At 33.2% G+C, this 15,477-nt stretch overlaps 1 protein-coding gene across 27 annotated transcripts in view; it reads right to left on the bottom strand.

Annotated features, from left to right (window-relative positions):
* Positions 1 to 15,477, bottom strand: part of MCTP1 (multiple C2 and transmembrane domain containing 1) — a 595,843-nt gene that overhangs the window by 216,426 nt on the left and 363,940 nt on the right. For 7 of the 27 annotated variants that reach the window (XM_016954519.4, XM_016954523.4, XM_054684986.2 and 4 more), the window contains 3 exons: positions 14,359 to 14,406; positions 11,415 to 11,453; positions 3,369 to 3,428 (listed from right to left, as the gene is read on the bottom strand). The exons of 3 other annotated variants lie outside the window; for them this stretch is intronic. In XM_016954519.4, the coding sequence (XP_016810008.4) occupies positions 3,369 to 3,428; positions 11,415 to 11,453; positions 14,359 to 14,406 (147 nt within the window). The remainder of the gene's footprint in view (positions 1 to 3,368; positions 3,429 to 11,414; positions 11,454 to 14,358; positions 14,407 to 15,477) is intronic. 17 more of the 27 variants (XM_009448833.5, XM_063810239.1, XM_009448836.5 and 14 more) reach the window with 4 other exon arrangements.

Here is a 15,477-nt window from a genome sequence, read left to right as displayed (position 1 = left end):
CATCTCTACTAACAATACAAAAAAACTAGCTGGGCTTGGTGGCGGGCGCTTGTAGTCCCAGCTACTCGGGAGGCTGAAGTAGGAGAATGGCATGAACCCGGGAGGCGAAGCTTACAGTGAGCCAAGACCGCGCCACTGCACTCCAGCCCGGGCGACAGAGAGAGACTCCGTCTCAAAATAAATAAATAAATAAATAAATAAATAATAAAAAGTCAAAAACTCTTCTCCTTAACCTTCAATCTTCCTTCAGACACACTTTTGCTTGACCTGACCAGAAGGCGGTACTCTGATATAACTTCTAAATTGCTTTGTATTTTTCTATGTACTCTTCTTTGCCCATTGTGACCCTTTTCTTGATTTTTATATGAAGTATCTTGGCATGTTCCAGACTTTTCCACTTAAAAAATATTTAAATTTCTCTTTGATTCACTGCAATGTTCTTGTAAGGTGGTTTGTTCAATTAACTCTTTTATCAGAGTCTGTAAGTCCACTCAATGGAGATAACTAAAAAGAAACTTAAGCATGCTAAATATTTGAACACACTGCACTAAGTTACCACCTTTAAGTGGGAAGTTAGTCTTTAATATAATTTTTACTTAATCTGATTCACATAATTTTTATTGTTTTCATGAGAAACATGGTAATTGTCATATCCACTGCTTAATTTTTTTTATCCTAAGATAGTGTTTTGGTGAATAACAAATGTTATGTTTTCAGACAATTAGACCATCCCTGTACACAGTCTTTTCTTCCAGGAAAATTAAGATACAGCAAGTAGCACTGATGTTCCAGCTGAGCAAGTTTTTACTAGGATGTAGTTTCATTCAGTGTAAATCAGTTGTTATCTCTTGGACACATGTATTGATCTGTATAAATCTTGATAGGAATTTATTTTAAATCACATCCTGCTTAACCCACAAAGCACATGTATACTCTTCATGAAATATTTTATCTACTTAGATATTTTGCATATCTGAAAATGTCCCTGGGTAACCTCCTTTCATACACATCTCCTCTAAAAGCTCATCAGAATAACAATATTGCTTGGGTAAAGAGCAGTGGGGTCAGTTAGTTACCAGAGTGACCTTTGAATGTGACTATGGAAGATAATACTCAACCAAAGTAGATTTGGTCACTGATTTTCTGATTTTGTAAATGGCACATCAGACATAGCAATCTCATGGCTCTTAAACACATCCATCCATTGGTGGCTAACATAGCTGCTGAAGAAAAGGGTCAAATAATGCAAGAAGAATTTGAAAGGGTGTCAATTAAAAATAGCAGGCTAAGGAACAGCTTTATTTATACAAGGTATTTTTATTCATCATAAACTCAAAGAGGGACTCTACTGCTGTAAGTTCTTCAAAACATTTATTTGTATGGCATTCAGAGAGAGAGAAATATTGCCTCTGATCATGCCATCTGGGTACCTCAAGGCAATGACATCAGTGTGATGGGCCTTACTTTCCTCATTGGTAAAACAGATGACCCCTAAAGGTTATGGATATATGACTCAATTCATTTGTCAACTCTTCATTGTCATAGGCCCAGAGAAGACATTACCATCGCACTGTGGATACAAGAAAGTTTGTTTATTTTTAAACTTGCACATTTGTTATTCTAGGATCAAAGAGTTCAAGAGATTGAGAAAGGTTATTAAAGAATATTTGAGGATGAACACAACCAAATGGAAAGTACTGATAAGAGGAAAACTTGGAAGTAGCAAAGAAGATCTTGAGAGAACCACTTGAAAGGGAAACACTTGAAAAAGTATTAATTATGAAGTTCGCCCTGGTGACAAATCTTCATTCACAATGACCAGTGTGCACATTTGCTGCACATAGAACAAACTTAACCCAGAACACCCCCCAAATTCTACTCTCAAAGAAGTGTGCCATGTATATTCCCCCCCTTTTTTTTTGAAATGGAGTTTTGCTCTTTTTGCCCAGGCTGGTGTGCAATGGCACAATCTCAGCCCACTACAACCTCCTTCTCCTGAGTTCAAGCAATTCTCCTGCCTCAGCCTCCTGAGTAGCTGGGATTACATGCATGCGCCACCATGCCTGGCTAATTTTTTGTATTTAGTAGAGACGGGGCTTTGCCATGTTAGTCAGGCTGGTCTCCAACTCCTGACCTCAGGTGATCTGCCCGCCTCAGCCTCCCAAAGTGCTGGGATTACAGGCGTGAGCCACCAGGCCCGGCCAGTGAAATAATTTTTGGATAAAGCCATTATCCATTTAAAGTCATGGAACAATTTAAAAGCACTCATCCTGTGTGTTCCTGGACAATGCATGAACATATAAGAGGAATTATTATTTCAGCAAAGTACAGAGTAACTTCAGTGAAGGCAGCCATACAGTAGAAATGAAAAGGGTATAATTACTAAAATAAGCTCACAACAATAAAAAGCTGCAAAAAAAAAAAAAAAGTGCGTGTGCATTCGAGCTGGTAAGGATGAATAAATGTGGCGTATACTTGCTCACTGGTCAATACATGACTTAATCTGGTACCTGCCTTTCTACTTAAGAGACACTACAACAAATATTAAGATTCTAAAGAAAAAATGTAGTTTTCAATAATGAAAAGTTTGCGAGTCAAGAAAGGAAAATGGACAAGCCCTAAGAGTGTAGCATTTTCGTTGTAATATCTATTGTTACATTAAGCATATACCAAGTGTGAATTTTCAAAGAAATAGGAACATTCTTAAAGGTAAAGCAGTAAGTGCATTAGTAATAAATTGTTGCTGTGCATAATGCAGAATTAGAGCAGAGAAAAAAATGGATGGTCATTATGCTTTAATCATCAAAGAGTAAGTTAAATTGCAATGACATTTAAAACAAATTATCTGTGAATCATCATTTTGTCTTTATTTAAATCAAAAGAGTTGCTGTTTTCTAAATTATAGGATTTCTTTTCAGAGAAAGAGCACTGATCAGTATATATGTAGGACAGAGTTATAGTATAGATCACTGTAACAGAAGTAAATATTTTTCTCAAGCAGAAATGGAGCAGAAAATTCTAATCTCATTTTACAAGAGAGGAAAGAAAGAGCCTTCATGGACCTTCCAGATGGCACCGTTATATTCCTGGAGAGTGCCTGGGACTCTAGCTTCTCAGAATTTGGAATAAACTTGGTTTCATAAATGACTTCAAAGAAATATGTTCAATTTATGAAGTTCTTAATTTTTACAAGTGTAGAAATAAAAGTGAGTTACCTAGATGACTTAGAAGATAATAAAGAAGGCAAATGAATACCTCTATCTGGAAGCCTATCTTAAAAAGTGAAACTCTTAGTTGCCATGTAACTTTCAAAATTGCTATCCAAAACCAAAAATCAAGAATATTAACAAAAAGGATTTAGACATTACCCTCCAAAAGAGAGACTTCACAGAGAAATAAGATCCAACCACTTCATTTTCTGAAAGTTCCTAAAAACAAACAAATATTTAGCTACATTTTGAGATGTTTTTGAGAATAATTAGTATTGTAAATACAAACAAATAAAATCAAAGCAAATAAAAAATCGAAAATTATATATCTTAAAGATACTTGGGATATTTAGAAACTGTAAGTTTTCTTCCCTTGAGTAAATTAAAATTTTTGTGGTAGTAAAGTTTAGAGAGGATTATTTCTGTAATTTTTTAAGAGTCCACTTACCTTTTTATTCTTAAGTATTCATTAATATATTTTAGAGTCTGATGGTTTATTATAGAAAGTAGACTGTTCAAGCATATTTTAATATTTTAAAGTAAAGCAGATATTTATTCCTTTTAACAAAACAATTATGTTAACCATTGAACTTCAGAGCATTTTTAAAGAATGATTGCAGAAGTCTTATTTATAAACATGCACCTAGTCAAATTTGGTTTACATTTCTACAAAAAATTCCAAATTTTATAATACAATTAACAAACATAATAAGTGACTTAGTTAACTGAAGTTCGCTGACAATAATTTTAAAAAGGAATGAATACTGAGAGAGTTGGCTATTGGACTAGAAGCAATGCAATGGATTCAAGTCGAATAGTTTATTACTTAATCCTCAGACTTTTATAAAGGAAACCAATTCAACTTTGGGAAATAAAAAAATAGCTATCCATTTTTAAATAGAATATCTAAATTACAGTCTTCCCTTAAATGTTAAAGCTTTGCATTCTGTCTCTAGGTGTCAGTTATGATAAAGTTTCAGGAAACTGATTGACAGTTATGGGAAAGTATCAATAGTTGACACTGTGATAAAGAGGAAGCACTTTTGCAGCTTCCTTGATTATTCTATGATTTTGTGTCAGCAATTAAGATTTTGGAGGCGAGGTGGGAATTTTAATGATCAAGATTTAGGACTTTGGTTTCTCTTTTAAAATTTGAGAAATAAAAATATTGGCCACATTTAGATGCATTGAAGTCCCCAGGCTGTGCTTTTCATGCCATGTTTAATTACTTCTGTCATCCATCAGCTAAAATTTATATTTCATTTTACAACCCATATTCTCATGTAGATTTAGGCCTTTATTTCAGAGGAAACAATTTAATTTTCTTGTGGACCCTGTGCCATTTACAACAGACCAGCCAAAGCCTTCCTTTCACTAGAGTCTAATGATAATAACAATAACAACAACCACAACCACAATAATAAGGCACCTGGCATTACAGAATGAGTCCTAAACAGAAGTGGTGATTGTATTACGGAGAACAAGAAAAATAGCATAAACTATTCATGAATTCCAGAGAAAACTTATCTTAAAGCATAATTGTAGATATTTAGTTACACTTCAGTCTTCATCAAGACAAGAGGCTAAGTGAGGCAAAGTGACTGCTTTTTTCTGTTTTTTTTTTTTTTTTTTTTTTTTTTTTGAGACAGAGTCTTGCTCTGTCGCCCAGGCTGGAGTGCAGTGGCGCGATCTCGGCTCACTGCAAGCTCCACCTCCCGGGTTCATGCCATTCTCCTGCCTCAGCCTCCCAAGTAGCTGGGACTACAGGTGCCTGCCACCACGCCCGGCTAATTATTTGTATTTTTTAGTAGAGACGGGGTTTCACTGTGTTAGCCAGAATGGTCTCGATCTCCTGACCTCGTGATCCGCCCGCCTAGGCCTCCCAAAGTGCTGGGATTACAGGCGTGAGCCACTGCGCCCGGCCAAAGTGACATTTTAAAATTGCTAAAAGTATAAAGTACCAGCAAAGGGAAACAGAACAAAAAACAGAAATATCAATTGATAATGCAAAATTATTAAAGTTATTCTGAAAGATGAATTGTTAAACTGTTTCTACCAAGATTTCTAATTTATAAGAGTAGTAAGATGCATTGGGAATATCTTATTTGTTTCTGTTTTTGCCTCTAAAAATCTAATACGCACTAAGAAAATTTCTCCTCAAAGATAAAAAAATCTAATTATGAATCTAAATATTAACCAGATTTTAGAGTAAAAAATCTAGAAAAGAAATGTTTTTTTCACAGGGAAATATAACTAAAGGACAGTTTATTTTTTTCTAACAAATGCATATAATGTGATTTTTTTCAGCCTTCTACATAAATCATAGAAGTCTTAAAAGACTTTTTCATCAGATGGAATAACAATTAGACAACAAGCTTTTATTAAAAGTGATATTTAAAAATTAGTCATAATGTGTACAGAGCTTTAAACATAACACATACTATTACAAACTCAAAACCTTCACAAATTGATTTGAAATTGTGAAGCCTGATATTCAAATCTAAGAGTCAAGTCAGCTAGTATTCCTGATTACAAAAGCATGCTTTCATAGGAACTCATTTTCCTTTATCAATACAATTTTGGCCACTTAAGAGATTAAAAAATAAATAAATACACAAACAAATCATTTATATAAACTTTCCTGGTCAGATTGCAATCACTGTTCATCAAAACAATGGCTCTTGGATGCTTCCATCCTAACAATAAAGATGCCTCATGATATTGACTAAGCTTATCAATTGTTACGTTAACCAGGGCTTTGGAGCCAGGATCCTGACAAAATTATAAATCGTTTCACTGTATACATTTAGGGTCCCTTAAGACCAACAAATCTCCTCCCAGTTCCACTCAATTTAATAACTAACTGTCTGTTTGTCTATCCATCCATCCATTCATTCACCCTTCCATCTATCTTTCTTGTTAAATTAAAAGGCCATGTAATCTGCACAGCAGCCCTTAGTTCTGCTATCCTGGAACCCAGTTATATTAGGTCTCCCCTTTTAATCGGTCCAGGAAGAATCCTAAGAAACTGGCCGACTCACTTGGTAACACATGCCACCAATGTGAAGGCCACCCAACAACCACACAATAAACATCCTAGACCTGAAACACAAGCATTGTGGAATCCATCCTCTCACTGAGATTACATTTTGTCCCTTCACTTTGTACCAACTCATCCAGATCTACTCCAGAAGAACCCACAACATTTAGAAAAGCCAACAAGAGCACTCAAATAAATGTAATGCCATTGTCAGAGCAAATCCCTGTAGCTATGAATTACAATACATAAAAATTATATTTTATGCCTTTGGGGAAATATTGTCAAAATAGCAAGGAAAAACCATCTCAACATAAAATTTAATTATGGCTCCATGTATTTTGTGGGGCTAATGAAATATCTACTGACATTATAATATCTCTTTTAAATAAACTTACTACAAATTTCAGGACTTTGGTTAGGTGGGGTCAAAATATATTCTTTGATAATAGAAATACTCACTGCTATTTACCATTTGTTCATTGTTGCATTTTGGAATCTCAGAAGTCTTGCTTATGAGGTTGATTTTATAACATTTCCAAATAATACAGATTTGGGAGTACAGACAATGGCAAAGTAAAAATCTTTTAAAATAATTTTATGTTTACTTCAAAAACACCGAGCATGTACTTTTTTTCAAAGACATATGCATAATGACTAGAAATATGGCACCCAAGAAAAGCCATTTTGGTCACTCATAGTTGAGAAAGTCTATGACCAAGAGTTTTCATTTTTGCCACTTTAAAAAAAAATTGCCTATTTATTATCAGGATATAATTTTTTTGTGGAAAGAACTTGATAGTTGCTAAATAATGACTTTTTTTCATCATGTCTAGCTGACTGTGTGAGATACTTAAAGATGTGTTAATCTGTTTCTCCACCGTTAGTTAAATTAAAGCACTTAGAGTTTTTGCTGATGCATTTTTAATGTGTCATCCAAGGTGTCAGGTTTAACTACTACGCCCTGCAGACTTACGGAGTTGAAAGTGTTCTCTAGTTTAAATTAACGATCTCCTTGCCAAAAGTCTTATTAAAAATTGCTTCATTCAACCAATGAATAAAGTGTTTTATAGTTCATTAAAATTATGCTAAGTGGTTATAATAAAATCTTTATAAAAAGATGTATTATTAAAAAAAGATATAAGCTGTCAAGTAACAGAAGATATGATAATCAGACACCATCACAGTAGTCTGTATTATATTATTCAAAGGATGAACTTCTCTGAAAGAAAAACAATTCTAAACTGTTATTGTCGAGAATATGAATTGCAATGTGTATGTTTTTATATCATTGCGATAATATTTCTCATATAATTGAAGTAATTTATTGAAAGCACATAAGTTTATTATTATCTCACCTTTACCCATTGGTAAATTCATTATTCTAGGTTAAAACACACACACACACACACACACACACACACACACACACACACACGATGTAACGTAAAATCATAACTGCTTATTGTTTGATAGAGCCAATTATTTCATTACATTTTTCCATTTTTGGCTTGGCCCCACAAAATGTATTCACAAAATACATATAAATCATCTCTTTTGAGTTCATGAAACTTTCTTGATGAATAATTTAACCTTAAAATAAATTATCAGTGATAAGCTTCTTCTAAAGAATAAAATATTGCAGTAATCCAAAGCGCTACCATTTCTCTGCTAAAACACATTTTGTCACATAAGTGTAACTCTTTGACCTGGATAATTCTTCTGTTGCCCAAGTTTAGGGAGACATCAGCCCCTTTCTTCTTAAAATAACATAATTCTATAACAGCTGAGTGTGGGGCAGAATTCAAAATGTGCGTAATTGAAAGTGTGCTTGTGGAAAACCAGAATGAGTCTTTTGAAGGATGGTTCTGTCCCTAGAAGAGGCAATATTATGGAATTTATACCTATATACTTGTTTATATGCCATTCAAATATAATGCATATTTTATACATTCTTCTTTTTCAGAGGTAAGTTTAGATGCATTTTTTTCCTATGTATTACTAAGTGGTAATACAATTACCCGCCACCCCCCACCCCCGACCAAAAAGAAAAAATAAGTTAGTCCTGAACAGCAATTAGGATCTCCCTGTCCTCAAGCTGGCGATTCGTCTTTTGATTTCAATAGTTAAATACAACCCCACATTATGTGAGTGCCACAAGTAATAAGATTTCCATTGAAAGAGCCTATTATTAGCAGAAGTATGGTTACAAAAACAGGTAAAGAAATTTCATCATAGAAAGTCAAGATGATGAAAATGACGAGTAGATGCTTAAGGAACAGGAAATTCCATGAGCTGATTCACATTGCAGAGCGGGGAGACAGGCGTATTTAAAAGAACAACAACCGAGTCGATTTAGCCTTTCTTCCTCTGTAGTTACATTATTTCTGAAAGAAACCAAGTAAAGGAAGGAAAAACTCCATACTGGAGAGAATTTCTAACAACACTGGCTATCTTTAAGCCTTTGCTACAAAATTTACACTTCTTAGATTATCTATTCACCATTGACACTCAAAGACAGGCTGCATGCCAAAGCCCTGCCATGAAGATGCGGGAGACCTCATTCTGTAAATCAAGATTCCAAAGAAGAAAATGATCTGTGTTTTTATGAAAAATTTACCTTTGAATTTGAACATAGTTATATCATATATGAAATACCCATATTTAAATGTAATGCACATAAAATTACACCCTATTTCCAAAAATAAAAAACGAAAAATCTGTACTCAGACAAGAATTTTTAAGAAGATTGAAATATTTAGAAAATGATGCATTTTCATAAAACAGTAACATAGTAAAATCTATAAAGCTACACAGTATAGTCCCTTACCCCTTAGTTTCCCAGGAAGCACAATTTACCGGAGGAAAAGATTCAGGGAGCAGTTTCAATGTAGCAGAGTGTGTGAAGGAAGGTGGACTAGCTAGTAATTGAAATGTCAAACTTTCCCCCGATTTTGGATTTAACATTGTGCTCTTGTAACACTAATGTAGATGAATATGCCAAATGTTTTAGGGCACAGTAAAAAATCTGAATGAATTAGCAGGTGTTCAGTATGTTCTCACAGAAAAAAAAATCAAATGAGTTAACTGATTTTACTTCACTTAGTATTCAATATCCCCATTAAATTTTTCAAAGTTGAAAATCCCTTAGGCTAAAACCCAAAAGCTTATGTTAACACTGTACTAAATATAATCTGCCAAGTACTCAAACGAGTGCTGTTAGACATAGGAATTCTGTATCTTCAGTTGGAAGCTTGAAAAATGCATCCGTTCGAATATATAAATGGATTGCTAATAATAAATATAAACTCCAAGAATTTTAGATATAAAAACAGTAGAGGATAGATGTTTATTATTCACTTTAAATTTTCTGTATATGGAACAAAAATATGTTATATATTTTTACTTAATTTATGTTTAAAATTATATTTACATTTAAATATACATTTAATATAATTTTTAAAGAAGAATTTTTTTTTTTTTTTTTTTTTTTTTTTTTTTTTTTTGGAGACAGAGTCTCCCTCTGTTGCCCAGACTGGAGTGAAATGGCATGATCTCTGCTCACTGCAACCTCTGCCTCCAGGGTTTAAGCGATTCTCCCGCCTCAGCCTCCCTAGCAGCTGGGATTACAGGCATGTGCCACTACGTCTGGCTAATTTTTGTATTTTTAGTAGAGATGGGGTTTCACCATGTTGGCCAGGCTGGTCTCGAACTCCTGACCTCAAGTAATCCACCCACCTCGACCTCCCAAAGTGCTGGGGTTACAGGCATGAGCCACTGTGCCTGGCAGAATCTTCATTTCTAATCTTCCTTTTATACAATAGAATGGATTATTCCCATTAATTAATACTAAGTATTATATAATATCCTGCTCTAGCATTACATGTTAAATATATCTGAAAGAATATTGTTACATATTGATGGGTTGTCATGTTTTTTACACAAATATATCAAATTATATGAATTTAAAAATATATACACTTTTAATATAACAATAACTTTAACGTATAACTGTAAAGGAAAAAGTAATACAAATATGAACAGTGCAAATATTTCTTCAAAACATCTTGAAACTTTATTTTGATTAGTGAAAATCACAGTGAACATTAAGTTAGAAATATTCAGCAACCTTCCTTAATAAGCCTTTTTCATTTTGTTAAAATAATAAAGGTGATTTTTAATGGGACCCCTGACTTTTTTGTAAGCCAAATTATTCTTTGGTCATTAATGCCATTAATGCCATAGGAATTAGGGAGAAAATGTACAGTAAGAGACACTTGTTCAAACAGATTAAGTCATTACCATAAATATAAAAACATTTTGGTATATATTAATTCACAGTAATAAAAATGACAAAATTAAAGAAAAGCTTAGGTAAAAGCATGATTCAATCAGAATGGAAGGAAAAAGATTGTCATGTTCCAGGGTCTAAAAAAATTAGTCATTATTAAAAAGGAATACTGACTCTAAGTAGAAATTTGAGCAGACAAGATTTTTACAAGTAAAATCGTTTTGATTTATTTCAAGGTATATTCATATAAAAATTGTTTCATCTTGATATCGATCTGTGTCCAACAGTGGCAGCATCACTGAACAAATTAAACACTTAGTTTATATTTTGCATATCTTACAAGTCGAAGAAGAGCCAGGGCTTAGTAAGTTACAGGAACCATAAACTCCTCTCACTTTATTTCTTAAAGTGAGAAGAGACAATGGGGAAAAGTTGTTCTTATTGTATACTATAAAGATGTAATGATACAGGAACTTCTGAGTTTAGAAAGCCTCATACTCAATTTTCTGTGACCCCCCAAAATAAAATAAATTGTGCGAATCTTTCTTCTGTCTGGAGTTGTCCCTCCCCTAGCCTCATCATTTTATTCCTGGCGCAGAGCAATTTTCTAGACCCTGTTGCATATATAGTTGAGACCAGATGCTGAGAATGATGTTGAGAAGTGACCAGAGAATAGTGAAAGGATGATTTGAAGCTATTGATCGGTGTGATTTCTATTTAAAAAACATCACATGGTTGGCTTAAATTTATGGGGAAAAGTAACAATTGAATAGTATGAAATCTGGTAGCATACTTTGAAGAGATGAGAGAGATCTGGGAAAGCAGATGATAGTTCTTCTCAACAAGAAAAGCTGAAAGATCACAAGCTAAGAATTACCTTACTTGATCTTTTCCAACTCTTCCTCATTAGCATTGTCTGTAAATAAAATAAAGCATTTTCATTATCTTTTCACTCAAGAACAGAATAGGGCAGCCAGTTGTTTTTCAGCAGAAACATTTATTAGCCCTTGAAACAGCGAACAGTTCCTGCAGCAATTATACAACACAAAACTTGTTTGCCACGCACACACAACTAGAGAAACAACTTTAACATTCCAGCAGTCTTTCTGGTGAGAGTTCATTTGATTTATTCCTTTGTAAAAAAAAAAAAAAAAAAAAAAGGAACAGTATTGGGATGCCTTTATTGACTGAAAAAAACACATTGAGTCTCATAATTTCCAATGGCTCCTTTTGGTGGTGGAGGTTGAGGGCGTACATGACTTGAACAGGTATATAATAATTTTTCTCTTCAAACACATTCAAAATCTTTTGCTTGGATGGCATCGTAGAATTGTCTCTGCTTCCAGTTAATCTTTAACTACATCAGGGCCTACAAATGCTTTCAATTAAAAACAAATGCTGCATACTGTGATGGCTACTAGTGCATTTTCCTGCTAAACGTTTAGTGAAAGCATATCCTTTAAACTAGTTAGCTTGTGTCATACTAAGAAATATGTATGGCCAAAAGTTTTAATTAAGGTTCTAGAGCTTTGTATTGCATCCCCAAGATCACTAATCTCTTGAATAAACTAAATCATAAAAGCCCAACGAATTTTTTTTGTTTTCTCTCTTCACTTTAAAAAATTTCTCAATGAACACTGAAGTATTAACCTTCCTGATTAACCTCTTTCCCCTCTCTTTGCTTTACTATTATGTTTAAGGCAGATGAAGTGGAGAATAGGAAATATTCAGGGCAAGGAATATAGCTTAAAGTGCTTGTGCCATATTTGTGTATCAGGGAAATGTACTTTAAGAACTGTATCTCTTTCAGGAGGATTCACCATAAAAAAGAACCATGTCAGAAACTACTCATGGATTAGAAAAACACAAAAATGAAAAGATTTTTAATATAAGATGAGGGCAACCTTTAACCTAAACCACAAGAATGAATTTAGACATTCTAGGGTAAAAACTAAGACTAGCGTAACATTTTCAAAGATAATTATATGTTCCTCTTTTATGTTTTCAAAGATAATTATATGTTCCTCCTTAACAAAGACTGTTAAATGTTGACCAAAACATAAAAGAATAATAGATTTCCTAAGGTTACAATGATTCCTCATCACCCCTACTTTTTTTTTTTAAAGTCAGGAAACTGCAAAGCACTGTTATCAAATACTATTATAGAAATACTTTATGTTTTCAAAGTACTAAATGTCCAGTTCATTTTGAAGCAACAAATCCCAGCATTGGGTTATAGAGGTGGCCATCTAGGGGGACATGTACTAAATCTTTACTTTTGATGTTACATGATTTATTATCATCAGTATCATCATCATCATCACCACCACCACCACTTCCTCCATCATCACCAAAAGGCAACTGGAAACCAAATACTTAAGTGGTATATCATATTTACAAAAACTGCCCCATAAGAGTTGGATAATAAATACTCAACTTTCTCACCAAGCAGAGTTTCAATGGACAAAGAATGGTATATCCTAGAGATGATATTTTGAGTCAAATCAATCAAGAACTATTAAGATACATAAAAAGTACAATCTACAATTCATGGTCACTTATCATCATTATCTAGAATCTAAGAATTTTATAATATAAAATTCCATTATATAAGAAATGTTATGCTATGTAAAAGGGCCTTAGAACATTAGAAAGAGTGAAATCTCATGGCAACACTAGCCAATATTACAAGGATTCCACAAAGTCACATCCCCTGACTCACAAGGACCACATACAATTAACCTTCTATAGTAAACAAAACATAGGACCAGTATTTGTCCTGTCTCTCAAAATCAGCTTTATAAGCAGGCTGCATGGTTTTATTTTTCAGATTGAGAAACTGATACAATAAAAAGTCAGTGATTACCCTAAGTATAAATAGGAAAGATTTAGCAGTTATGAGAACCCATTCACTATTTTCCTAATTCAGTATCTAAAGTTCTATTACTATATCCAGTAACTCTCAAAATGACCCTAGATTTTATAACATTTCTGCCTCTTGAGCCAAATCTACTACACCAAAGCAATGGGTTTAAGTATCTCACTTCCAAGTCCCTTTTTCTTTTAGGTAGTTGAGTTAAGGTCAATTCAATAAAACTGAAAACAGTAGAAAAATTAAAAAGAAAATTTAATAGATATACTATTAATAATGTTTTCTTTGCTATCTGTGAGACATGTTAGAGAAGAAAGATTGGGGATTGTGAAAGATAGAAGATGAAGCAAATTATAGAAAAATAAGATTTATTTTTTTGCTCTATGATCTTAACTTCAGCTGAGAAACATATGAATTAATTTTTGAAAGGATTATTACCTGATATTATTATAGTACAATTCAAATTCTTCATTAGCAGCTCAACTTCCTTGAAGCCAGTAAAAGGAATGAAGTAGCATAAAAATATGGCTTGTGATAGAGCTGCAGAAGTAATTGTTTTTAAAAGACTCCACGATCTCAATCCATTTTTTAATTTTTATCTTTTGTTGAAGTGACTTTTTAAGGCAATTATATAACTACTGTACATATAAAGAAATCACAGAATTAGATACAATAGTAACATACATCTTGTAAAGCATACATATATCAACTTTTTGTAGGTAGATATTTCTTCAAATGTTGGCTGTGTAATAATTCTGAAGAATATCAAAACTAATCCAAGATAAAGAAGTTTTTTTTTGTTTGTTTTGTTTTTTTTTGTTTTTTTTTACTCATCAAAGGCCAACTAAGATCATTCATATGTTTCTTTGAATTTTCTATTTTTTAGCCTTAGGCAAGCAATTTGTAGGTCTAGGTTATTTAAGAGAATGTGTAACACAAATTAACTCACTTTTATTTCACAAATTCTCCAATGAAGAAAGCTGTGGATTGAACTCTGCTAGAAAAAGAGCCAGAAAGAACTCAAACACACTTTCAGACAAATTGCCATATATAGGACACACATATATGCACTACACACTTTTACAGGTTCAAAAATAGGACATGCAATCAAAACAGAAATGACAATTGTGCCATGCAACTCATCAGCATGCCCCCCATGGAGGTTTTGGTTTCTTGTACACACAATGCTGGAAACTTAAAATGTATATATATATATATATATCTCTCTCTCTCTCTCTTCACATCTGGAAATTTTTTTTAAAAGACTCAATCATGACCTCAATGGAGAAGATTTTGATATGACACCTATGAAATACAAATTGCTGCAATTAGACATTGAATATTTTAGAGGCTTTAGTAGATTCAGTAGGCTGATAGGTTTTTCAACTCATTCTTCACTTTTACTGATTTCTAGAACTGGCAATCCACACAAGGAGAAATCATCCCAACTGCATAATTCATGGAACGTATTGTTACTATTAACGGTGCATAAAAAACTCACAAGATGACTGTTTTAGAAATCTTACCACTTTGTAATGCTAAGGACTCTCTACTTCCAGTTATTCATTTCTTCCTACCTTGCCAGAGCATTTTATTCACATTAATGTTCTATTTCCTATTTGTTAGGATTTATCTGTAAAAGGCTCTTGAAACACATCTCTTTCATTCTCCATTTTTAATACATATAAAATATTTAGCAAAGTTTTATCAACACAGGCATAAGAATAAACATGTGGTTTTTGAACTAACATCTTCAGTGCTAAAAGCTTGAAATAAATTATTTCTGAGTTAGTAATCAAAGAGAACAGAACTCCTGTAATTTTGCTCTGTGAGGGTCAATGTAAAATTTGCCTTTTTTCCTTTCTTACATAAGTCTCATTTTCTGGGGATTGTGAAGCATTCAGTAACTGATTTCTGGTTTGCTGCATTTTTAGCTTAAATTTCTCTAAATAAAATTTGTTTCTGAATAATTTGTGAAAGTTCAGCATGCCATTTTTACAGATGCAGTATGTTATGTTTTTTAGATATCTAAAAATTTAACTTTAAGATACATTGGATCTCTGATTTT

Source organism: Pan troglodytes, chromosome 4 (genome assembly GCF_028858775.2).
Source record: "Pan troglodytes isolate AG18354 chromosome 4, NHGRI_mPanTro3-v2.0_pri, whole genome shotgun sequence".
NCBI lineage: Eukaryota > Metazoa > Chordata > Mammalia > Primates > Hominidae > Pan > Pan troglodytes.
This window is presented reverse-complemented; position numbering and strand designations above follow the sequence as displayed.